Below are 25,659 nucleotides of genomic sequence, written 5' to 3' on the forward strand. Positions count from 1 at the left end.
TTGTTATTTAGAGGAGGGAGTCCTGGGGGAGGGGAGGGGGATCAGTAAAGGCCTTATGGAAGAGCTGAGTCATGAAGAAACCAAGAGTTTGCAAGAGTTGAAGCTGCCCTAAACACTCACTTGCTGTGTGACCCTGCACAAGACATTTTAGCCTGATTTACCTCATTTTCTCATCTGTAAAATGAGCCCAAGAACATGACAAACCATTCCCTTATCTTTGCCAAGAAAACCCCAAATGGGGTCACAAAGAGTAAGATGGATTGATAAATAACGGAATTCCAAGAGCAACAGGAAGGGCGCGTCAGGTCGGGGTGGTAGTCCAGGAAAAGACCTGACACAGAATGTAATCAGTATAGAACAGCAGCAAGGAGGCTAGAAGGGCGTGAGTGGGAGTGGGAGGATGTTGAGAAAGGTGAGAAATAAGAATAACTGCTTTACTGGGTTAAGGAAGGAAGCCTTTCTAGGTCTCAGTTTCCTATTTTGCATGATGACCTCCAAATCCTTCCTGGTCTGATTTTTATGAGGGGTGGGCTTGCCTCCCCAAGGCAGGAAGGAAAGGAATCCCAAGCCCCCCTTCCTCCCACTCCTCTGTCTCACAAGCTCTGGACCAAATGACCTTGAAGCAAGAATAGCATCCTTAAAGAGGGGCCTGTCACTGGGCCTGACACAGATGCCAAACCATTGGCTCCCGGGCTGCTGACGTCTCAGACCAAAAGCCAGTCAAATTGGTGACTTTTAAAAGCTATGATTTCAGCAATTACTGTAGTTTCTTTCTTTCTTAGTTTCCTCTTGTTTGCTCTCTGAGAAGATGCTGACTTCCAACCAAGCATAATGGGAGGGAGGATTTTTTTCCCCTTTCCCTTTTTTTTTTTCTTTTTTCTTTTTCTTATGCTCAGTACAAGCAAATTGATTAAATAAAAGCCTGAGTGTGATTGCCAGGAAATTGACAATTCGGACTACGGGGAGGTGACAGCTGGAGACTGTAATGCTCTTCTTCCCAACTCCCCCCTTTCTCCATCTCACAGGTTGAGAGCAGGATGCTGGGGAGGGGAGAAGTAGGGGAGGAACTAGAACATCTCCCTATGCTCAAATACCTCACCCCCCACCCCTGAGCTAGTGCCTCCCAGGAACAGAAGAATCCTAGAATGGTCCAGGAGTGAAGGACCTTAGAGACGATCATTATCATCCTCTCACATTCACCTGGCATTTTAAGACTTGCAAAGCACTTTACAAACTCGACCTCATTTGATTATCATGATAACTTTCTTGTGAGAAGTGAGGGAGAATAGAAGTTGCCATAGTTACTGTTGCCTTCGTATCTTTCTTCATTCTCAACAACTTTTCAGATGTGACCATTTCATACAGGAAATTTTGGAGAATTTTCTCAGAGTAACCAGTTGATGAGTGACTTTGGGGAGGTTTGAACTCCAGACTTGCTAACTCCAAAGTGGGCGTTTTCTTCTCTCTGCCATGATGGTCCAGCCCCACCTAGGTGGGGGAGGGGGGGTGCTGCATCCAAATCCAGCTGTGTGACCCTGGACAATTCACTTGGGCAATGAGAGCACTCACCTCCCGACATTGTTGTGATGATCAAACGAGATGATATTTGGAAAGCACATGAGCACAATGTCCGGCATTTGTTATTGCCAGGTTTGAATTAAATTGAATTGAACCGAATCCCATTTGGGAGCATCTTGATTATAGTGTTCCAAGGTCTTTTCCCCGCCTTGAATTTTGTATGTGTGAAACAGAACGAGGAATGCTTCAAGGATGAGGATTCTTTTTTTTTTTTTTTTTTTTTTTGAGGCAATTGGGGTTAAGTGACTTGCCCAGGGTCACACAGCTAGGAAGTGTTAAGTGTCTGAGACCAGATTTGAACTCGGGTCCTCCTGAATTCGGGGCTGATGCTCTATCCACTGCGCCCCCTAGCTGCCCAAGGATGAGGATTCTGTGTTCTCTGCTTGCCTGTATTGGAAGCTTGGGGACAGAAACCCTCTTATTTGATTTTTGAGTTTTCCACATACCAACAGCTTGAGTATTTGGGCTTCAAATTGCACATATGGAAACAGGCACCATAAGGAGCAATGATTTGTTCAAAACCCCTCAATATGACTTAATGCTAAAGGATTCCCCCCAGTGCGAGGCTTCTCTTTAGGGAATGGTTTAGGGAAAAGAGGAAGGAACCCAGAATCAGAACACCTAGTTTTGAACCTGACACTTAGATGCTGTGTGACCTTGGACAAATTATGACTCCATTGAGCCCCAGATTTTTTATTGGTGAGATGGAGATGATAACATTTGCACTTATCTACCTCCCTAGGGCTCCACTGAAAATCTTAAAAAGTGTTTTACAATCTGCAAAGTGCTTTATATACAGCAATTCTATGGGTATGATTATCTATCAAGTATTCTTATTTTACAGGGAAAGAAACTGAGTCTGAGGGAGGTTGAGTGGCTCCCCAAGTTACATGACTAGCATTAGAGATGGATTAGCGCTCCATCCACTAAATAGTGTTTCCTCTCAGTGGAAATCTGAGTTATCATTACCATATTATGGGATATTGAAAGAATTTGAGAATGGGAAAGGAAGGTGGGGACAGGGATGTGCTGATGGATCAGGGAGAGCTGATTGTTAAATTATGAGCTGTGAGCATTCACACTCTGGATGTCCAAACTACATTTATTTTGTGAGTTGCCTAGACAAAAAAAAGCAATGGGGGGAAATAAACTTTAACAATGCAGGCTAACTTTTTAAAATGTCCTGTGCTTATACTATCCCCCAAAAGCTGGTTGTAAACACTAACCAGCACATAGCTGGTGGGAGCTCAGCCTTGCTTGGCAAAGGTGTGGTCTCTCCTAAAATTCTGTTAATTGTCTAAAGCAGTAAAGAGTAGAGATGAAATGCAGGAGTGAGTTAGCTGGGGGTGGGGGTGAGGGTGCTATGTAGATCTGTTCCCACTCAGTGCTAGGAAGATCACATGATTCTGAAATCAGCTTTTTTTTTTTTTTTTTTTCCCAAATCAGTTCTTCCTTCTCCTCCCAGGAAAAGGCAGTCCATCTGTGAGACTCTGGAAACACACTCCGTGCTCAGGGACTCTGAGGAGGCTGCAGAGGAAAGGGCTCCGATGTTCGCTCATTTTTCTGATGGGAGAGACATGATCTTTGTCCTCAGAAGTCCATTGTTCCCTGCAGGAATCAGAGAGCTGGAAAGAAATTGAGAAACAAATCCAATTCCCATTTTGCAAATAAGGAGACTGAATGTCTCCTGGGAAAATGGATAGAAAGCCTTTTTGACCTTGGGCAAGGTACTTCATGTCAAGAAGTGGATAGAGTTCTGATGTTGGAGGACCTGAGTTCGAATGTGAACTCAGACCATTACTAGCTGGGCCATGCTGGGCAAGTCACTCACCCTCTGTCTGCCTCAATTTCCTCAGCTGCAAAATTATAATAAAACTCACCTCCCAGGGCTATTGTGGGGATCGTATGAGATAATATTTATAAAATAAAGCACAGTGCCTGGTACACAGTAGGTGCATAATAAATGTTTGCTCCCTTCCCTTCATTGGGCCTGCGGTTACACATCTGTAGAATGGGTATGATGGAAGGAGTAACTTGTAAAGTCATTTCAGCTCTAAGTGTATATACATCTTGGGGGCTTCTGTAAGGTCTGGATGGAGTGTTCCGCACATTAGGACTCAAAAGAGGCCCCGGAGATGTGGAAGTACCAAAATCCAGAAATGTGGAATTGAAAAAGCGGTGAGCCGGGAAAGTGCAAGAGGAGTGGACAGTTCTTGGGGATCACTGAGAGGCAGAGAATTGGAGGAAGTGGATACCTCCCCACAATGGCCTCTATGGGACTCCCTAGCTAAGAGGGCTTGAATGGATTGCAATCTGCACGAAGGAAAGAATGCTCACCCGGGATTTCCCAGGCTCACAGAAAGTCTTGGCCATCCATTTCCAATGTTGCATATGCCATGAGGCACAGACAGGACTAGGGAATGCAGCTGGCTCAGGGCAGGCCGTGTCCACTGCTGGGGACAGGAGAGAGCCCACGTTCTGGGCTGTGGGGAGGAGGGTCAAGGATGGCAGTAAGCAGCTTTGTACCCTGAGACAGCAGCTTAGGTGTCCTCCCACCCTGAACCATGTGATTCCTCTCCCCCATTTCCACGGCCTTGTGGTTTGGAACCCTTATTTCTGTGCCAAATAAACGAAATCCTTGGAGTCTTGGAAAGCGCAACAGATCCAGAAAGAGGGGAGACCCAATGTCAATCCCAGCTCTGATACTTAGGGGCTGCAGGACCATGAACAATCCTCACCCTCTGGAGCCCTGATTTCCCCAGCCTCTAAATTAGGGGCTTCAAGATGTTCTGAAGATCAAACCAGTTAATAGAAATAAATCTCTCCTACTAGCACTCCCACCCCTCTGAGCCAGTGCTTTTATCTGTGAAGAGTGGGCTGTAGGGAGGTGATTCGGGCCGGTTCCAAAGGACTTGTGGTGGAAAGGGCCATGCGTATCCAGAGAGAATCATGGGGACTGAGTGGATCACAACATGGAATTTTCACTTTTTTGTTGTTCGCTTGCATTTTGTTTCCTTTTTGACTGGATTTTTCTTGTGCAGCATGATAAGGGTGGAAATGTACATAGAATATTGCCCATGTTTAATCTATATTGGATTACTTGCTGTCTAGGGAGGTAGGGGGAAAACTAGGAATACAAGCTTTTGCAAGGGTGATTGTTGAAACATATGCATGTATTTTGAAATAAAAAGCTTTATATGTATATATAAAAGGGTTGGTTGTATCAGATGAAGGTTTTGGGCCCATCTCTACTCTGATCCTCCATATTGATCACCAACAACAGGAGTTAGGGAATACATAAGGTCGAGAGGTTTTTTGGAAGATTCAGGTCATCTTAAGGAAACTATTCTTCTCCAGCTCACCTCTCAGAAGCAATATCGTACCTCCTAATCCTTCTCTGGCGAGTTTCCCTTTCCTTTCCCCATCTCTGAGCTACTAACAGCTGACACTGACAGAATATATTAAAGTTCCTAAGCTGTCATCCCATTTGATGCTCACAACAAACAGAAATACTTACTGGCCTATATTGCAGATATAAAAACCGAGACGGGGAGACGGAAACTCACAGTGCAGTAACCAGCAGAAGCAGGATTGGTCCCAACTCCAAACCTTGCTTTCCTTCCTCTGGATTACACTGACCACATGACTTTTGGGGGAGCTCTTGGCACCTGGGAATCCAGCCCCAGCCTCCTCTTGGTCACCTTTCTGGTTTCAAGCCCTTTTTTTTGTCATATTTCTGTTACAATCGCTTGCCACTATTACGTTGCATCGTTATTGCATCTCATTGCCCTATCATATATTCATACTGCTTTACATAACTTACATTTTATCTTATTTTACGGTCAGGCGTCAGGTGAGGAAATAAAGGAAAAGGTCCTTCTAAGCCCCCCCCACTCTACTGCTAGGGCCTCCCATTTGCACATGTCTATACTTTAAATGCAAGCACATAGGATCTAAATCTACATGCACGCTTTTTGCATATTTTCTCTCATTACAACACAAGAGCCATGAAAACAAGGACACACATTTCCCTTCCCTTGCATCTCTAGCCCTCAAAATCCTGCCTGGTGAATAATAAGTACTTAAATGGCTTTTCACTGACCGATGCATTTAACTCATGAGTCTGCTTGGTGCCTGGGACAGAATTTTAATTCCCATCTCCCTCCTTCCAAGTTGGTAGAAGAGGGACCAGATTGGAGTCTGGGTGGTTATACCAAACCTTTGGGCCAACAAGATATGGAGGGGCAGGAGCAGAGAGGCGGAGGGCCAGCTGGGTCTAGTGTTAAGTGGTACCCACAGAAAGTGACTGGACAGCCCATGACCCTTCTCAACCTGGTCAGGCTTTGCCCCTCACATTCTCTAGCTGCTACGTCTTTATTAATTCAACAAACATTTACTAAATGTCTCTGCTGTGCCAGACAAAAAGACAAAAATGAGATAATCCTTGTCCTTGAATTTACATTCTATTAGGGGAATAAAACGGGCCCTAGGAAAGTCAACATGATGTAATGTGTGGAGGGGAAAACATTAGTGCCAGAGCATTACCAGAGTAGTAGCAGCAAGAGATCTGCATCTTGCCCGAGATCCAAGTTGGGAATACAGGCAGTTTCTGGCTGCCAGGTGCTCAGAGGCAGGAAAGAACGGGTTTATAACTGGGTAACTTTCCTCTCCTGGGCCTCCTTTTCACTGTCCTTCCTCCCTCCTAGCTAAGGGTTAGTGACAACAAAGATGGAAACTGTATAGTGTTCAGATCTTTGCTAGTCCGTCGATGGGTTGCATGATTTTGGAACATGGGAACAAAGAAAGAGGTTGTCCTTAAAAGGACAATTGTGTCAAGTATTTATTAATGGTTCAAGAAAAAAAAAATGGCCAAGAAGTGATATGGCTGCTGTAGTGGAAGAAGTAAGGCACAGGAAAAGATGTGTACGGTATTTTATCAGAATTGGCATGGGAAATAAGGCATTGAATGGTTTACCGCAGGAACAACCTTTCTGGGCAAGCCCACTGAACAAGATATTGTCAGGTCCTCCTGAAAGACAATAATTATTGACATAATTATGTGAATTTTACAAAGCACTTTGTAGCTCATCAGTTTTAAAACCCTGTACTACAGATATTATCATCCCCATTTATAGATGAGCTGAGGCTTAGCAAGGCTAAAAAATTAAAAATGAGTCCTAAATTCCCAGTTCCAAATCCACCACCCTATCTATAATACAGCTCCTTTGACCCACTGACCCCAATTTTAGTCCTTTCTCCCTCCATGGGATAACACATTCAAGTTCCCAACCTGCATCCAGTCCTGAGGAAGGAGCAGAGTAGGGGAAGCACCTTTAGGTGCTGGCCATAACTTTCCAGCCCAGAGCCTGGCCCCTTCGGCAGGATTCTTCTTCTTGCTCATCCCTGTGACTCGGAAGAATGTGGACATCATTTGCACAAATCAGAAAGCTGGAAGCATAACCAGCTTAACCATACTTACCATAGGGACTTTTACTCAACGAGGCCCCTTAAGGAGTCTATGGTTAGATTTCAGGGAAACCTAGGAATTTGGTTGGAACTTTTTTTTTATAATTTTTTTCCTATAATTGATTTCCCTTGTCCTCCAATAGATTATAAAATACGATTCTGAGGTCCGTAGGCTTCACTACCGCTAAAGGGGCCCAGTATATAATTAAGAATCCTTGTTCTCAGAATTTCAGGCCAGAAACTGGGGGGGGGGGGGGGGGGGGAGAAGCCTCGTCCCCTGCCCACCCATCCAAAAGCTCTGCACGGGAGTGTAGGGAAGCAGCACAGGATTGGAGTGAGAAAGCCCGGCCTCAACCCTCGGTCTCCGTCTTCTCTGGCGGCCTCAGCACTGGAAGGAGCCGCTCACTTCAGGCTTCTCTGCCCTACAGAACTTTAGGAAGCCAATTCTGTTCAGGATAGCTAGTATGGCTCGAAGCGAGAGGGCTGGACCAAATGACCTCTGATCCCTTTCAAACCAGTCACAGAAACTCAGAGTTGGAAGGAACCTCAGAGGCCACCCAGTCCAACCAACACGGGCCAGAATCTTCTCTCCAAGGCCCCCGGGCGGCGAGCCTCCAGGATTTGCTTGCAGATTTCCAGGAAGGAGCCCGGATTCCCAAAGCAGCCCATTTCACAGGCCTTTCTCCCTAGGTCACCCCTTGGATACCAGGCTCCTGGTAATTCCCACCCTTGATTCCTTATTCTCTGGGTCTGTTCTCTTTTCCTCATAATGGCCCTTCAGGTATCTGAATAAGCTCTGATGGGCACAGAGGCCCCAGGTTGGCTTCTGCTCATCAGGCTGAACAGTCCTAGTTCCCTCCTCATGCGGGTACGAATGCGCCCATCCTCCAGACCTACACACTCTCATGGCGCCCTCCCACGCCCATGGAACCCACTGTTGGGGCCAGGATTACTCACGTTGAGGGGGGTGCCAGAAAGGATGTGGGAGGCCTGCCTGGAGAATCTCTCAGTCCCTGAAATCCCACCATGTCCACTCCCCCCCCCATCCTGTGAAATTCACCCTCCCACCAGTGGGGGTCTAAGGAAGTGTGAGTCCATCAGATCTGTCCTTAGAGTTGGGGCCCGCTGGGAGGCCACATGGTCCTGGGACCACAGTTGGGGGAGGGGGGGTTGCTTGTTTCTGAGGCCAGAAAGTCCGCCCCCCTTCTACAGAAGCCCTTGCCGCTCAGGGAGCCCTGAAAGCCGAGGTTTGAGCCCCGGCTCTGCCCCAGGCCTCGGCCCGGTTCCGGAACTATCCCTGGCCTCTGACCTTTAAGAGTCTTCCAGTTTTAAATCTAAGCTCCTGCTCCGAGGCACTGACTGGGGAGACCTCCGCGAGTGGAGGCGGGAAAAGGGGAACCCGGCGATAATATTCCTTCCATTTTCGTATTTCAAAGAATTATCGGCCGGAAGGGGCTTCAGTTAGCATGGAGCCCGATCCCTTCATTTACAGATTTTGAAACTGAGGCCGGGGAGAACAGGAATTGCCCAGGGTCCCACAGGTGCCTGGAGGAGCCGGCGGCAGCAGCGGGCGGCCGGAAGGGGCTGGGCCAGCATTTCCCCAGGTCTCTTTCCTCTCAGCAGCCCTCGCCAAGGAGCAAGAAGGGTGCGCTCCCGGAGCTTCCATTCCCCAGAGAGCCAGGTCCGCCCCAGGTCCGGAGAATGGGCTTCCTCCATCCTCCTCCCTCTCCCTCCCCCGGTCCATCCCTCCGCCCAGGGAAAGGCATGGGAATCTAGACTATGGGGGCTGGGAGGTTCCCTGCGCCACCCTCTCGTTCAGGGGGGTTCGCTGCGTCCCCGAGAGCACCAGGGGCTGAGGCGGCGGCGGGTGGGGGAGCCTGCGACCTTCCCTGCGCTGCCCTGGGATTATGTAAGGCAGGCCATCCCCGCACCCCTCCGGTGGGGGCCACAAAGAGTTAAGCACGTGCGTCACCGGTGGCGTCACTAGTTACCAAGGAGGTCTGGCACCTGGTTTTTGCAGCCCCCAGGACCCCAGGGATGGACACCCTAGGGAGCCACAGAAGTCCTAGGTCAGGAGGGCCCCTTCCCCCCTCCTCCCCCAAGAAGCTTCTAGAGAGACCGGAAAAGGGGGGAAGGGTCCGCGATTTCCCAAAGTCTTTCCCCTCCATCTCCCTCTACTTTCCCCGCCCCGATCAACGGGACTTACCATTAGCAGGCACCCCGCAGGGCTGGGATCCAAGCCGCTTTCCCCGGTTCCCACAGAAGGCTCCAGGGAGGCGGCGGCTCGGAAAAAGCGGCCGGAGTGGGGGTGGGGTGGGGCAGGAGAATTGGCGAAAATCCACGAGAAGGTGGAAGTGGGGAAGGGAGGAGGCTGCTGAAGAGAGACCGCGAGCCGGAGGACCCCCCTCCCCCATCCCTCGGGACGGATGCGAGGAGGGGAGACGGGGAGACCGCGCGAGCGGAGGGGCGGGAGGACAATGAATGGGGAGCCGCGGAGGCAGGGCGGCCCCGGGGAAAGGAAGGGAGAGCGCGGCTCAGCGGGTGGGAAAGGGAGCGAGCCGTGGGCGAAGGCGGCGGCAGCCCACGAGGCAACGCGCAGGCAGGGCAGGCACCAGAGCGAAGGCAGCAAGATGCCGATGGAGAGGAAGCAGCGAGAAAAAGGGGAGGCGAAGGCGAGAGCGCTGGACAGAGAGGGGGCGGAGGCAGCGCCGACTGCGGGCCAGGGGCGGGGGGCTCCCGTCACTCAGCCGGGCGGCCCCGCTCATTGGCTCAGGCCAGCGCCCGCCTCCGGCCCGCGGAGGGAGCGGGGGAGGCTCCGGCCCCGCCCCGCATCTCCGGAGAGCGCAGCCTCCCGCAGTGCGGGCCATCCTCGCTTTCCGCAGCCTAGTGCCGCCTCGCGGGGATGCCGCCTCGCGGGGACAGCGACAGGCCGCCTGCGGGCCCGGGGCAGCCTCGCTTTCCCAGCGTTCCTCGGCTTAGGGTGACCGGCCCGCCACGGTTGGATGGAGGGGAACCCCTCCCGGGAGTTCTTTTGTAACGTGATCTGCACCCAGCACCCCTCCCTCCTTCCCCCCCCCCCCCAGGAATCCAGCCCCGCCCCCTCAACCTTTGGTGGGGCCCGGGTCAGTTCCCTGGGAGGGCGGGACCTTCCTCCACACGCCACTGGGCGGAGGGCTCGGAGCGGCTCCCATGCTGCCCAGGCGGAGGCGCTAGGCGGGCTAGTGGGAAGGGGAGGCCCGCCGCCCTATCGTGTCCTCAGCACCCCTCCTCTTTGGCGCAGGGACAGTAGGGTGCAAAAACTGCCACAAGAGCTACCAGCCTCCTTTCAGGCCACCAAAAAACCCTAGTGACCTTTCTCGAGGTGGGGAGGGGAGACAGGCAGGTTGGAGGCCTGGGACGAGCCCCTTGGGGGAAACAGCTGCCCGGGCAATGATGGGGGACACAGAGACATGGAGACTGAGGGGATGCTCAGGGGAGAGGATGGGCATGAAGGCGGAATGGAGGAAGGAATAAGCATTTGGGCGAGCTGTGCTTTCCAAATAAAGAATGGGAAGAAACTTGGAGCTGGGACCCGGCTCCCGACAGGGAACTGAGGCACAAGGTCATACTAGGAGGAAGTAGCAGGGCGGGCTGGGAGCCCTGCTTCCTGGATTACAAACCTTCCACTAAGTTCCCTCTCCTCCCTGCAGTGCCTCAGTTTCTTCATTTGTAAAATGGGAAGGCTGGATCGGAGAGTCTGTGCTACAGTCTAGGCCTTGACTCCTAAATGACTCCAGAACTTCAGTGGAGACGGGGACCAAGGGACCAGAGCCATTGCAAGCCGATGCAGTCAGGGAAATGGCCCGAGCCCTGGGAAGCTTTGAAAAATGGAGTCTGGAACACACTGCTCACCCTCTTTTTCCCGGGCCTGCTCCCTCTGTCCTTCCCATTCCCCCAGGGGGTTCTGCGGCCTCCCCTGAAGTCCTGGCAGCCAGTGACAGGGGCACCCCTTGCTGTCCATTTCTCCAAACAGCTTTATTGTAGATACTGGCAAGCGATGGCAGGGTTCCAGGGCGTGGCAGTGGGCACAAGAGACCGACTTCCTATCAATCTTGCTCTAAGCTGTGCAGAAAATGGGCCCAGGGCAGGAGACTGTGCTCCCCACGCTCCGGACTAAAGGGGTTAGAGGGGAAGGATGGCCAGCTGAGGAGCACACTGGGTGCCAGGTTTGACAGGTCACCTGAAGGTGGGGACCATGGCCTGGCCAGCAAGGAGACAGTACCAAAGTTCTCCTTATAACCTTCGCCATGGCCCTTTTCCAGCCCCTCAAAGTTGGGTCATCCCTTCCTTTCTCTATAGACCAAGTGCCCATTGTACAATGTGAGTCCCCCTCTAACTGGATAAAAGGCACTCAGAGCCAGGGCTGCCCCAGCCCAAGGCGAGCTTCCTGAGGTAGGAAACGAGCCGGCCCTCAGAGGCAGGGAGGGAGTGACAGGCCGACCACCCAAGGGGAAGGGAAGCTGCTGGAGGCCAGCAGGGATCCCTTCCCAGCACGTGCCTGGCAGAGCAGACGCTGGCACAAGAAGTTGCTTGTTCTCTATCTATTCCTCATTGCCAATGTGGCCCTGGGTGTTACATACCTCGCTGATTCTGAGTCCCAGGGGCTGGGCCAGGGGATCCCTAAGAAACAGGGCAAGTAAGGAGGAGATGGTGCAGTGGGCTGTGTAACCCCTCTAGGAAGAGGGTGCTGGCATGAAACGCCACCTGGCTACAGGGACCCGAGGCGGGCAAACGCTGGCGGGGCTAAAGCTGCCCAGCCTGAGCTGGAGGGCAGTGAGGGCCTCAGTCTCCTTAGTATTGAAAGTATAGAAGAGACTTGAAAAATCATCTAATCCCCATTTTACAGCTGAAGAAACTGAGCTCAGAGAAAGTGCCTTGGCCAAGGACATGGAAAAGTCACTGAGCCGGAATCTGATCCCAAGAACTCTCATTCCCTCTCCAGTGGCCATGGGACTAGGAAAGGGATGGCTATGGACCAGATGTGAATGAGTGGGATGGTGAGGAGACAAAGATGACAGGGAAGCTTTGGGGGTGGCCGAGGGGTCCTGGCTGGCAGAGGGGGCCGGCTCTTGGGGGCAAGGCTCACACACAGAGACGGCCTCTCTGGGAAGGCACAGGAACAGGGACTAAGCCCTTGGCCCGCTGGCACTTGAGGGTTCATTTTCCACAAGGGGTGGGATGGAGGCCTGACACCTTCTATTTCCCACTAGGTTCCTCCGGGACAGGGATCCCCTCATACTTCCTGGGCAGGTTTAACACAAGGGGTCTCAACGAGAGACCCAAGCACCTGTGGGGGAGCGCCCACCACCGGGGACCTCCCATGCCTGAGAAGTCTTTCCTTCCCCTGGCAACCCACAGCTCGTGTCCGGGAGCGCCCCCATCCTCTCTGCCTCCTCTACTAGCTGGACAAACGAATGGTTAGAGCCGGACTGGAAAGGGCCAGCTAACAGGCCACAGTCCTGAGGACCGAGCAAGAGTGTGGCTAGCCACTGCAGAAGCTACAGCTGGCACAAAGCATGTGGCCGGAGATCTGAAGGAGTGCGGGCAGCCTGGACTCGGGACTCCCTAAGCCTAGAGCCCTTAAAGGCAGCTCCTCTGACTGCCTCCTTTATACGGAGGAAGCCAGTTCAGGGGGCTCAAGCACCTTTGGCCCAAGGGGCCACGCCATGAGCCCAGAGAACGCAGGGGGCCTCTTCCCTCACACCAGATGGGGGACAGGCCACAGGCTGTGATGCTTAAAGGTAAGGGAGGGAGGGGGCCCTGGGAGGCCCCCTACTTTGGGATGCGTTTGTAAAAGATGGCCACGGCCACAGAGAAGAGCACCACGGCTACTGCAGAGCCCACCCACACTCCCCAGGAGTTGTCCCCATAGGGATGTTCTCCGGGCTGTGCTGCAGTACCAGGTGTCTGGCCCGATCCAGGACTGCTCCCGAGGGGACCCTCACTGGGCCTCTCGTCGACATGGAGCTTCAAGGTTTCCTGGAAGGGGCTCTTGGAGCCCTCGAGCTGTTGGGGGGGACAACTGGCTTCCAGCTTCCCTGCGGAAGGCACACTGGTGACCGAAAAGTAGTCATTCTCCTCGGGGAGATTCCCAGGAGCAGAGCCGATGTGGAGGGGGCCCACGCTCCCAGAGGAGGTGCTGATGAGCAGGCGCTCAGAGCCGCCGGAGTAGGGCTGGTCATCGCATGACTGAAGCACCCCAGGTTTGCTCATCTCCGCCTCTTCCACATGGGGAGGGGGCGCCTGCCTGGAGGCAGCTGGCCCGGGGGACATCTGAGGTGTCTGAGCAGGGTGGGGAGAGCTGGGGAACTTCGGGGCCAGTGGCGGCACCTGCATGGAAACAGAAGCTGGGCTGTCACTGGGACGCCGGGGCTGGACATCAGCGGGAGGAGGGACTGAGGCTGCTGTGGCCAGAGGCCAAGGGACAAACTGCATCAGCCAGCCTGGAAGGCCCCCCAATGAGCCCAGATTTGCGGATCAGATCGATCCTCCAGGGCTGGGTGAGGGAGGGGAGAAGATTGGTCCAGGGTCCCGTGGGGGGGGGGGTCTCTTTAGCCTGTGCCCCTCCCCTCGTGTAGGGTAAAGAATCCTGCTCAGACTCCAGGCCAAATCCTGTCCTGGAAGTCAGGAACTACGAGACCCAAAGGGACAAAGGCTGTCCTGGGCCCGTCCTGGAGACTGCTCTTGGTCTAGAGGTTCCCCCTTTCCCAGAGCTCTGTGTACCCAAGGCAAGGCAGAGCCAAGATAGCCAGAGGCTGAGAGGCCGGACAAAGGGAGAAGAGGGGGCAGGGCCTTCTGAGAGAGCTTGGGGGAGCAGCCAGCCCAAAGGATGCTGCAGGGAGCCACCTGCTCAGTGGGGAGTGATCCTGGGGACTCATTCCATGAGGGTCCAGTGTGAGGGGACAAATGGAGTAAGGATGGATCCCTCCCAAGGGAAGCTTGGGCCAGCCCTGCCCTGTAAGTCTAGTGTCAAGGGCAACACTCAGAGCTTGCTGGGGCACTGGTTAGAAGGCTGAGCCCAGAACCACTAACCTCCCTCCAAGAACGCAGGATGGCCTCACTGTGGGGAGGGAGAGCTTACCTTCTGGGGCCTGGGAATCCTGGTGGCGGGCACAGTGCCCTCAGGCAGCTCCGTGGCCTGGATGGGAGAGGCAGCCTGGAGCTGGTTCTCATTTCCCCATGAGCTTGTGGGGGAAGAGGCTTCATGTGGGGAAGGGGGCAGCTGCGGTCCCGATGCTGGGCCTGCCTTCTTAGTAGAGTGGGGCACAAAGGAGACAGATGGAGAGAGGGGGCCTCTGGATGCTGGGAGAGAGGCAGAACCTGGAAGGGAAACACAAATGCCCAAGACTTGTCATGTCTGAGCTTCTCCTCCATCGCAGCTCCCTCCTCCTGGGCCAGCCCCCGGCACTCCTGACCTGCTCCAATTCTCCAGACTGCACCCCATTCCCCAGCTGCCTCTTCCCCCCGAGGGCTGCTCCTTCTGGACCTCCTTTTGCACACGACGCCCCCTGAGAAATGCTTCCTGGCTGGCCGACTGGGAAGAGGATGTGGGGATTCTCCAGTGGACTGAGGGGCAATGGCTCAGGCTCAGGCGTGGCTTCAGAGGCCTAACAGCTGACTCCTCTCTCAGAGAGAAGGAAGGACGCTGGCCGTCACCACTGCCACCTACCCACTGACAATTCAGTCTGTCCAATCTCCCTAGAGGGAACCCCTTCCTGGTATACCCCAATGCTTAGCTAAGAGACCACTCTGCTCAGGGACCGTCTCCCCCGGGTCCCAGCTTTGCCTCTGGCGTGGAATCAGCCCAGTCTCTGCCCTATGCCAGCCGGCCTCTCAACCACTCAAAGATCCTCCTGTGCTAGCATGGGGATCAACCCCTATAATCCTCCTATCTTGGAGCTAGGAAGTCCCAAGCTGCAGTGAGCCAAACCGACGCCGACTGGGAATGCAAAGTTCAACACCAGTATGGTGAACCCCTGTCAGGGAGGGAAGAGGAAGGAGGGTCTCTGGGAAGGGCAGAACGGCCTAAGTCAGAAGAAATGGGGCAGGCTAACCTCCCATGCTACCAGAATGGGCCTGTAAGGGGCTGCTGTGCTCCCAGCCAGCTCTGATATTCCCCAAGCCTTTTCTTGACATTCTGACCATCTTGCTTTGAGAGGTCAGTGTCCTCCTTAAAAGGAGATGAGCCAGACTAACGCCACACTCCGGCATAGTCTGAGCAGAGCAGAGGAGGTCGGACGGTTTGGGAGCACTGCCTCTTCTGCATGCTCCCCGTCCCACTGCTGACCCAGGGAAAGCTCATAATCCATTCAGACTTCCTAACTGCTTCCTCCCCAACCTTATATTTGTAAAGCTGGGCTTTGGAGCCTCTGTTCAAACCCTTACCTTTATCCCTATTGGACTTTATCAGCCTGTCACTGGGAATTCTGGGAATCACATCTTTTATGCTAGCCTTGTGTCATCTTCAGATTTGATAATTACACGTCTGTGCTGCCATTGATTGATCCAAGTCACTAATTAAAAATGCTCAAGTACACTAGAATTAAATACCTCCCTATCTTCCCCAACCCTAGCATTCCACTGGACACTTCTGACCAAGTTAACATGGAATCACCAACCACTAAAGTCCCACCATTCAACCATCTGTCGGGTTCTCAATGCACCCTCTAATTATAGTATCATCTAGTCTGGGGCTTTTTGAACTTGAAACCCTTTTTCAGCCAAGAAACTTGGAAATGACCCCAGGTACATAAAATAGGCATACAAATCAAACATTGCTGATAATAAATCATAATTTTGTGACCCCCCACAAGAGGTTGTGACCCAGTTTAAGAAGTTTTGAGTTAGTCCACAGGAATTCATACAGGGGGCTCTCAAAAACCTCCTTATTTGTCTTGTTTATTGCTTATTAGCTACAGCAGTTTGCATTTTCCAATGCAAAGCCATTCTCCTTGCAGAGAACACAGACACAAAAAGAGTGGAGTAGCTGGATCATCTCGGTCTCCATCAGCAGAAGCAATGATCGGTTGTTTCATTGACTTTTCCACTTTCTTATAGGGAATTCTTCCTGAGCAAACTCCCTCTACCAATGCATGAAATGTGGAGAGTTGTCCGGAGCACAAAGGTTTAAGTGCCAGGATCAAACTTAGGCTCTGATTCCAGCCTCCTGGCCCTCTAACCACCTTGTCCTTTCCTTTCCTCACCAGCCTAAGACTGCACCGGGCCCACATCCACCTTCTTCCCTGCCTTTGCCAGCGTCTTTGGGGCCAGTCCTCTCACAAATTAAGGTGGCTGGCAAGTTTCCTGGCCATCCACATCAATCTCTTCCAATACTGGGAGCTCTTTCTCTTTGTCTCTTCTGACATTTGCCATCTTTCCGGGCCTGACTTCATAGAATTTTAGTCCACGGATTCTATTTATGCTTCCCCCGAATCCCATGAAACTTAATTCTCCCCAGATCTAGGATGCAGGTCAGTCCACAGCCTGTCCTTTATCACAAACTGGAGAAAATGATCACTTCCCTTCTATCTATCACTTCAATTCTATCCCTCCAAGTTCTTCTCTGTGAGAACTGTATTTCCCCTTTTTACTTTTTGTTCTCCAACTTTCAAAGAATGAAATTATCATTAAGACAAGTCAAGTCTGCTTTGATGGAGAAAGATCTCTTGGGGATGCCGAAGCTCTCTCATTCCCCATTTTATTGTCTCAAGGCCAGGATTATGGCCTGAAGCCTAAAGTCTTGCTCTATCTCCCTTTTCATTCAACAGGTCAAGTCTACTTCTGTTTCTCACCTCACTGATCTTCGCTCCTTTCACCATGCTTCTCTCCCCAACCCCTTGGTTCTTAGATTTCCTCATTAATATACTTTATTCATATAATACATTCATGTTCCCCAACCACTTTTACTTAGGGGTTTTTTCTGAATAAGGTGCCGCCTTCTAGAACTGCATTCAGTTTCATCCCCCACACCTTTTGCTTCCTGGGTCAGGACCTCACCTCGCCTGCTCCCTAGGCACCTATGTTCTGACGTCTGAGACCTGGATTGTACCATTGTATTGCACCATTGAATTGTACCGGCTCCTTCCTTGAATTTCATCTCCAGGAAACTCCTGGGCGTCTCACCTGCTCCTCTCTATGGTGTTGACCTTGGGGAAGATGCCGAGGCAGTTTTCACGCTGTTTGTTTTAAGGTCTTTGGATTAGACTTTGACCCTGGCAGAGTTCAATCCTTATGACTAGAGTCAGGCCGGCTCCATATCTGACCCAGAGGTCTGTCACTTTATGCTACGGTTCCTCTTCCCATCCTTGTCTCCAGACCGTACCAGAAGGAAACTCCACCTGCATCCCGAGCCTTCAGCTCCTTGTCCAAGGTTCAGACACTTTGGCCCATGAACACACATACACATGTACTGTTATATGGCGTGAGCATCTATGTGATGGATGGATGTATTCATTCTGCACCTCCATTATGTCTTCACACTTATCCCACACACATACACTGTGGCAGTGGAATAGTAGGCAGAGCTCAGAAGATCTTAATTCAAATCCAGCTTCAGATCCTTCCTAGCTGTGGGACCCTGAGCAAATCACTTATGCTGGGCTCAGTTTCCTCATCTGTAAAATGGAGATAATAATAGCACCTGGGACACAGTGCTTAATAAATGCTTGTTCCTGTTCTGATACATGTGGGCGTGTCCTGGTCAACCAGGCCCTGTTAGTCTCCTCATGGCTGCCTTTAGAGGCAGCTGCTGTTCCTGTCGTTCTTTTGAGGACTTCCTCTCCTTGGGCTCCTCTATCCCACACGTGGGAAGGCTCTGGGTCCCAGCGGGGGAAGTTTGCTAGAGAAGGCCTGCAGCTGTTTCGTCCTTCCATTTTTATCTTTAAATGCCCGTGGGATGACTTTGATGAACCTCTCACAGGCCCTTTTTAAACTAGACTGGCCTTCTGTTGCTTTATGAAAAGATACAGTTTTTATTCATTTTTTAAAAAAATTTTACAAGTTTTATGATCAAAACATGCTCTGGAAACAAATTTTTTTAATACATTTATATTCTAAACTGCTACTATCTTTGTTCTCCAAATTTGTACTGCAAGTAAATCAAGGCTCTGCTGCTTTGGGTACTTTTATGCTCATTTGATCTCTTTGTTAGAGCAACTGATTTACACTGGTTGATTTCCTTTCTTTTAGCCATTACCCATTTTTCAGTTTCAATAACTTGTTTGAAGAAATTGGGTTTGGATTGTTTTCATTATTTGTGCTTATATTTTTCTGATTTTTATTTTTTCTAGGGTTTTGGGTTGGGTTTTTTTTTGTTTTTGTTTTTTTTTTTTATACTGTTTTGGATCTTTTCTCTGACAAGTCAGCAGTCTGATTGTATACACAGAGCTGAGAGAGGAATGATTGTCAGATCAATCAATAAATAAACCTTTAGTAAGTGCCTACTGTGTGCCAGATACTGTACTAAGGACTGTCAGAATAATCAGCATGGTAATACTATGAGGAAGACCTAACTGGGAGGCTCTAATGACACAAGTTTCAAGGAGAAACAGAAATCCCCACATTGAAAAAAAAAATAGTCAAAATATGCTGGAGATGTTGATCAACAAACTCTTCTGGAACTGATCCATTTCACAGATTGAATTGTTACATTTAGCCAAAAAACCTTATGAGCAAAAGGAGAGAAGACCCAAGCCTGACGGGTCAGACCATTGACTTCTCTGCTTTTCCAAATGACATAATCAACATAGAATGGACAACAGTGCAAAGCATGCTGGGTTTGCTGTGGTGACCCGGGCCCAGTCATGACTCTGCAGCCCATTTCTGTACTCATCATTTGGGAGGAGGGGACTCTCTTCTTCCATCCTCCAAAATAGGACCCCCAGATGCTGCCAGAGTAACACAGACAGCATTCCCACCAAGGTAATGGAGAGAGCTGTTGGGGATCCCAGACCAGGGAAATCATGGTGGGGATACCCGCCATAAGGTGATTTACTCAACTCCGGGAGAGTCCTAGTGCTACTCCCTCCCTCCAGAAAGGCTATTTGTCCCCCAGTTTAGGGTCCCAATCTCCAGGACCGAATGGCTACCCTACCTGGAGGGCTGTCACCAGATCCTCCACTCACTTTGCGATGTTTTCTAGTGACTGTGGGGGCAGGAGCTGAGAAAGGAGAAGAGCGTCCAGAGGAGCTCTGGGGGTTCCTTGATGTGTCCCCAGAATGCGCAGGACTCAGGGCAGCCCCTGGGACCTAAGAAAAGGAATGTTAATAATAAGTCCAATTCTTTCAGAAGCAAACAACCTGAGACAGTGGAAAACTCACTGGATTTCAGAACCAAGACCTCGGAGCCCACCCCTGATGCTTTCTAGAGCCATGTCATTTCACCTGGGTCACTTTCTTCATCTGTAAAGTGGGAAAAAGAGTCGTACCACTGACCCAGCAGTTTTGTGGTGACATTAGCATTTTAGAAAACTATCGAGTTCTGGTAAAAGTGAATTTTGATCATTAAGAGACTCTAGGAAGTGCGGTCACATACATGTGTAACCCTCGGCCTTCCAAGGAAACCAAGGAAACCAGCTACTTCCCTAGAACCCATTCCAGGTCCTCCCTGCTTCTGAAATGATCATTTCTCTAATTTCTAAGCCTCTTTAAACAAGGACCAATCCAGTGTCTGGTCTAACTTTTTGTCCTGGTGAATAAAAACATGCAAGCCCTTTCCCTCAACCACTTCAAGAATAAATGGGGAAGTGGTTCCCCCCCATTCTTTCCATCTCCCTCAGTCTCTCTGACTTTCCAGAAGCTGCCCTGATGGAGTCTTCCCTGGCCATTCCCAGCCACGCTCATGTCTCCTTCTGGGAACCCCAGCTCTCAGCGAGTCTGGACCCCAAGTCTGGCCCTTACATTGTCCTTCCCAGACTGCCCGTCTCAGTTCTGTGGTGCTCCAGCCCTGCACGGCATCTAGTCTTGGGGGACTCCCAACTTCTCCTCCCAAAGCCCCAGAGCTCTGCTCTTCATGGAAATGTGAGAGCAGGGCAAAGACCTGCAGGCCACTTAGGGGGTCTGGAAGCCCTCATCCAGGTGGGAAAGGAAAAGGCGTACCTCTGCCTTAGACTCCGGTGGCTGCGTGTCCTGGATGGGGGCAGTGTGGCCGCCCCCGGCCTTCTCGCTCTCCAATTCTTCCGGGTAACCATTGTAGGCGGTGTCAGGCAAAGAGCTGGCTGCTTCGGCGGATGGGCTCCTGCTGGCAGGGACCCCAGGAGGTCGTGGGGGAGCGTTCAGGGACATCGGCTGGTTTCTGGCAGCCCGGCCAGCTGGAGCAGGGGCAGCAGTGCCTCTGGGTTGGTTCTGGAACCCTGCAGAGGTTGGGGAGTGAACAAAGAGGAGGGGAAGAACAAAGAGGTTGTTGAAGTCACAGGCTGAAAAGATCCTAGAAGTCATGTACACCATGGAGCCCAATGGAGAGGTCTGGTGATTCATTCTGAAAAAAGAAGGCCTGGGGAGGGAGGGAGGGAGGCATTCATGTGGAGGCCCCAACCCGTTCCAGGCTCTCTCCCTCCACTGCAGGACCTAGTCCTTTCCTAGGACCCACCTCCCCCACCCAGCTTCAGCACCCCTACTGGGCCCTTCTCTGCCTCACCTGGGCCTCCTGGAATCTCCCTCTGGAGAAGTCCTCTCCCTTCCTCTCCCTCCCCTTTACTCTACATCTATTTCTATTTACTCCTCTTCGAGCTTCATTTCCCCAGTAGAATCCCTTAAAGGAAGGGATTTTTAAGTGCCAAGTCTGGCCCTCTGGCAGACTTCAGTTGTTTTCAGTCTGGTCCCACTTGGCAGATACAGGAAGGTTTTGCCATTTCCCTCTCCAGCTCATTTTACAGATGAGGAAACTGAGGCAGGCTGGGTAAGTGACTTGCCCAGGGTCACGTGGCAAGTGAGGGTCTGAGGGCGAACTGGAACACTGGTCCCCACCTCCCCCCCACCCCCATGGCCACACCTGGGATACAGAAGGTACTTAATAGATATTTATAGAATGAACATTCGGAAGATAAATAAAGGCTGTTGTGGAAGGGAGGGCAAGGGGGCGAGGCCTCGAGGGCAAGAAGGTGGGAGGGCACTCACGGTTCTCACGGTTCAGGTTGGAGGTGTAGACGCTCTCAATTTGTTCAGCGAGTTCCGAGTGCTCGCACTCCCTCAGGGCGGTGATGAGGCAGGTCACCCAGCCCGTGCGCTTCCGGAGGTGGTCAAAGAGCTTCCACACGCTGTCCCGGTTCCCATAGCGCTCAATGTAGGCCCGGAGCTTGTCCTGGAAGAGAAGGTTGTGCCCACGGTCTGTGGCTCCCTCCCAAGGGCAGCCATCGGCCCCTGGACAAGGCGATCCCTGGCCCAGGACACAGGGACCCAGCAATCTCTGGGCCTGGATGCAACGATCCCCGGGCCCTCACCTACCTGGTCCGCTGCGGTGAGGCAGGGCAGGTGGGACAGGATCTCCAGGACGTCGATGCGGAAGAAGTGGCTGAGGTGCAGCCGGATGTACTGCTCCGTCCGGTCCTCCGCCAGAGTCATGGCCACTCAGGTCCTGAAGCGGAGAGGAAGGCCGGATTCGGACCCTGCCTCTGGCTATCTGGGCGGCCTGGGGAAGCGAGGATGGGGCTGCCTAAGGAGCTAAAGCCCTGCCATGATGGAAACCCCAGATCTTAAGGAAGGTGAGCGAGGAGGGGGGCCACCGATGAGAGCTCCAGCAGAGACGGAGGAACACCGGGAGGCCCCTGAGATTGCAAGGCTTGCTGCCCGTGGGTAACAGATGCCACTGGGCCACCCAAAGCTGCCCCTTTCCAAAGAGTGAGGGCAGATGCTCAGGGAGACTCCAGTATTCTCTTCCCCTGAGGACCTTCCACAACCCAATGTGGTCCAGGTGGTCTGGGAAGTCTGGTTTGGAGGCAGAGGGATGGACCAAATGACCTCTGATCCCTTTCAAACCAATTACAGAATGTCGAGTTGGAAGGAACCTCAGAGGCCACTTAGTCCAACCAATACCCGAGAGTAAGAATCCGGACAAGGCATCCTGCAGCCGTCCCCTGGAGACTCACCCCGGCCCAGGAGCCTCCTCCGAAGCTTTTCCCCACACCTGCCCCTCACCCAGCTCTTCCTTCCAGGATCAAACAGGGGAGAAGAAAGCCCGGGTGCACAGAAAGTGCCCTGAGTCTTCATACCGGGGACCCCCTCCTTCAAAAGATACTCATGTGCAGGGCAGCTAGGGGGCGCAGTGGACAGAGCACCAGCCCTGGAGTCAGGAGGAGCCGAGTTCAAATCTAACCTCAGACAGTTAACACTTCCTGGCTGTGTGACCCTGGGCAAGTCACTTAACCCCAATTGCCTCAGCAAAAAACCATCTTGATCACCCTCTGGATACTCCTGTTGACCATCACACTTCATAAAAGAGGGCCCCAGACCCCCCCCTTCCAATGGTCCCACCAGGGACCTCCCTTCTTATCCTGGACGTCCACATTGGCTAAGTCCCTGCCCGTGAGACCCCCGGCTTTTATCAGTTAAACTCTTGGCCGGCCTTCTCCCTTCATCTCCTTTTATTGCTTTTTTCATCCAAGTGTGAACTTTTCCATTTACCCACTAGCTCTACCGTTCTAGCCCATCCCGAAGGTGCCCCGCCACCCCTCCCCCCTCACTGGGTCACCTGCAGCTCTGGACCTCACGGAGCCGGCCGAGCCAGCGGTAGGGAGGTTCCGGCCCAGGCTCGGGGAAGATCGGCCCCGCCCACTCTCTCCCCAGTTCTGAGTCCGGCCCTGGATCGGCAGTAACCCCATTTCCCTTTCCAGAGCAGCAGACCCTGCCAGACGCTGGGGTTCGGGGGCTTACAATTGCACGGGTAGAGCTTCATTCCTTTGGGGGTAAAATCCTTCCCAGAAGTCCCAGTTACCGTGACCCACATGAGCCCAAAGGGAGGACACCAGAGGTGGCTTTTGGAAGGCTCCAGAACCACAGCCCACCACGGCAGAGCAACCTCGGGGCGCACCCGGGGACGGGGTTAGGGGTGCAGTTTCTGGGGAATAACAAAGATTGCTCGGGTTTTTACCTGACTCCCCCCTCCCCCGTAGAGGTAGGGTGATCTGGGTGAAAGGTCACTGGCGGGTCCCCTTGCAGTCAGAGATGGGGGAGGGAGGGGGGCCTGGGAGCCTGAGCCTCAGTTTCCTGGTCTGTAACATGGGACCAGCATCTGTGAGGAAGGCCACGGGAGCTGACCGGGAGCACCCCTGGCCCTTTCCAGGTCATCCCGGAGACCAGGAAGGTCATGTCACCAGGAGACGAGAAAACAAACAGCCGCGGGGCGGCACAGGTCGGGCCAGGCCTGGCAGGGGCCCATCCCGGGGCACGGAGGGCGGCAGCTGCTCGCCGGCACAGTCAGCACTCGAGAGGTCAGCCCGGCCCCCCCCCAAGGCCGCGGCCCCAAGGGGGAAGGGGGAGAGAGGACAGGCGGGGGGGAGACTTCGCTGACAGAGACCCTCTTTGCCTCAGTTTCCTCCTCCTCCCACCTGCTGCCCTCCCATCCAAGGACCTCGGTCAAGGACAGTGGCGTCGGCCCAGTTTAAATCCGGGGTGCGGGTACAAGAGTTTCCCACATGCCCTGGGGGAGGGGGCGCTGCTCCCCAGCCGCTGCGCGCGTGCCTTTGACCCCCGCAGGGGCGGGGACAACCCTGCTTACCTGCGGGCAGGGCCCAGGTCCTGTCCGGATCCCAGCCGAGGCCGGCGATGGCGCAGCGGCCCAGCCGCCTAGGACGGGACCCGCGGGCGGGGCCAGATCGAGGCTTGCGCCCGCCCCGCAGCACGCACCCGCCCTCGCGGCACGCGCCCATTGGCTGAGGGACGAGAGGGCGGGGCCTCCGGGAGCGGAGGAAGGGGAGATTGAGGGAAGGGGGCAGGACCGTAGCAATTTGACAGAAAGCAGGAAACTCAGCCGCCAGACCCCACCTCCGCGCTCTCCAGTGCACTCAAGGGGCTGGGGGAAGGAGAGAGCCTGGGGGGGGGGGGGGGGGACTGGAACACAGAACGCGACATGCGGGGAGAGCAGGAGGGGGTCCCCGGGGCACGCAACACACGTGGAAGGGGGTGGGGTGTCTGAGCTACAGAGCGCGGCATGGAGTCGGAGTCCGCCAGGGCCGTCCCGGAGGTTCCTGTCTCCCGATTACAAAGTCCGAGGAGGAGGAAGGCAGGCTGGCGAGTCTCAATTTGGGGTGCGCCCGGCCCTGACTAGGGGCAGGCAGGAACCGGAGGGCCCGGTTCGGCGGGCGGGAACCCCGCCCCCTCTGAGGACGCCCTCCCGGATCCGGGAGTCAGTCCTCGCGCCGCTAGGGGGCGCCAGGGTGCACGGGCTGGGCCGAGGTCTGGAAGCCCCAGATAGTTCTTCCAGCACCTCCCAGGCAAAGTCCCTCCTCTTGGTTTACTTTAACTGTAAAATAGGAGCAAGGCTGGCCCCACCTCCCAGAACTGTGGTGAGGAGCAAAGGAGAACTTTCCAAAAGCGCCTAGCACGGCCCCTGGACACAAAGGGCGCCCCCTCCATGCTCGCTGCTTTTTCCCCTTCTTCCCTTAGAGGTGGGTCAGGGTTCAGACATTTTGGTCTCAGGACATATTTACTCTCACCAAGGAGCCTAAAGTGCTTTTGTCAAAGTGGGGGGTAGTCATGGGTTTCACCCCTCAAATATAGAAATGTCAACAAAATAATTCTTTTGATAGGATGAAAAAGTAGGGGTGTGAGCCCCTTTATTTCTAGGACCATAGGACTCGAACCTATGCCCAAGAACTCAAAACTCTTCGTATATTAGGAAAAAAAAGTTACCTTTTAAAACATTCATTTAAAAACAATGTAAGTCCATGACCTCAATATAAATGACACGTGTGAAAAAAAGACTATTTTCCAAAACAAGAAGAATTTAGTGAAAAGGGGCTTTTTTTTTTTTTTAAACCAACTAATGCAATATCTGCTAAATAGCCAGGAGTCTGCAGCATTTGGCGGGCTGTGATCCGTTGTTTTGACTGAGGTATATGAAGAGAATCAGAGATGATGTTGCCCAGGGAGGATTTTCATAGGCAAATAACGTCTCCAGTGGGCTGTACACCGGCACTGAGAATCAAATTTCAATAAACCAAGAGCATCAAAGAATGGGGGAACCAGAAGAAAGCAGCGGGCTCAGCCCTTTCCTTCTCTTTTATTGATCACAGAGGCGCCTTGTTCAGTCATTATGTCTGCCTCTTAGTGACCCCAACTGCAGTTTCTCCTGCAAAGATACCAGAGGAAGTTGCTATTTCCTTCTCTGGTTCATTTGAAAAATGAGGAAACTGAGGCAACAGGGTGAACTGCCCAGTGTCACACAGTAAGTGACTGGATTTGAGTCTTCCTGAGCTGTCATTCAAACCCAGATCCACTTAGGGTGGTGAAGGGTGTGGCCTGCTGACTTCCTGGCCTAGAGCTGGCCCCTGTGCTGATCAGTGCTCTCTCTCCTCATCTAATCCAGTGGTCCTCCGACTTTTTAAATAGGGGGCCAGTTCAGTCCCTCAGACTGTTGGAGGGCCAG

At 52.7% G+C, this 25,659-nt stretch overlaps 1 protein-coding gene and 1 long non-coding RNA gene across 6 annotated transcripts; both read right to left on the minus strand.

Moving 5' to 3' along the window:
- Nucleotides 1-4,730: 4,730 nt before the first annotated feature.
- LOC141553999 (uncharacterized) lies at nt 4,731-7,302 on the minus strand. Its single transcript, XR_012485755.1, has 2 exons — nt 6,869-7,302; nt 4,731-6,607 (listed from the first exon to the last, which is right to left on the minus strand). It is a non-coding gene; the product is annotated as an uncharacterized LOC141553999 (long non-coding RNA).
- Nucleotides 7,303-11,039: 3,737 nt separating this feature from the next.
- On the minus strand, nt 11,040-23,937 carry MAVS (mitochondrial antiviral signaling protein). 5 transcript variants are annotated; one of them, XM_074285491.1, is made up of 8 exons: nt 23,791-23,857; nt 23,164-23,304; nt 21,522-21,651; nt 21,195-21,378; nt 20,178-20,431; nt 19,175-19,328; nt 14,165-14,403; nt 11,040-13,413 (listed from the first exon to the last, which is right to left on the minus strand). In XM_074285491.1, exons 3-8 carry the CDS (start codon nt 21,636-21,638, stop codon nt 12,856-12,858), a joined length of 1,506 nt encoding a protein of 501 aa, XP_074141592.1. In that variant the 5' UTR covers nt 21,639-21,651; nt 23,164-23,304; nt 23,791-23,857; the 3' UTR covers nt 11,040-12,855. The 5 variants fall into 5 exon arrangements, with proteins under 5 accessions (XP_074141592.1, XP_074141593.1, XP_074141590.1 ...); XM_074285492.1 differs by lacking the exon at nt 23,164-23,304 and having other exon boundaries at nt 21,204-21,378; nt 23,791-23,937; XM_074285489.1 differs by lacking the exon at nt 23,164-23,304 and having other exon boundaries at nt 23,791-23,934.
- Nucleotides 23,938-25,659: the final 1,722 nt, after the last annotated feature.

The sequence above is a fragment of the Sminthopsis crassicaudata genome, chromosome 2, assembly GCF_048593235.1.
Source record: "Sminthopsis crassicaudata isolate SCR6 chromosome 2, ASM4859323v1, whole genome shotgun sequence".
NCBI classification, from domain to species: domain Eukaryota; kingdom Metazoa; phylum Chordata; class Mammalia; order Dasyuromorphia; family Dasyuridae; genus Sminthopsis; species Sminthopsis crassicaudata.

Bases quoted from the DNA above. Each gene is read 5' to 3' on its own strand.
- MAVS (XM_074285489.1), bottom strand. From the start codon at position 21,638: ATGACTCTGGCGGAGGACCGGACGGAGCAGTACATCCGGCTGCACCTC. The intron at 14,404-19,174 runs GTAGGGTAGCCA...TTTCCCTTCCAG, and splicing joins ATCTGGTGACAGCCCTCCAG to GTTCTGCCTCTCTCCCAGCA. The intron at 13,414-14,164 runs GTAAGCTCTCCC...GTTTCCATGCAG, and splicing joins GGATTCCCAGGCCCCAGAAG to GTGCCGCCACTGGCCCCGAA.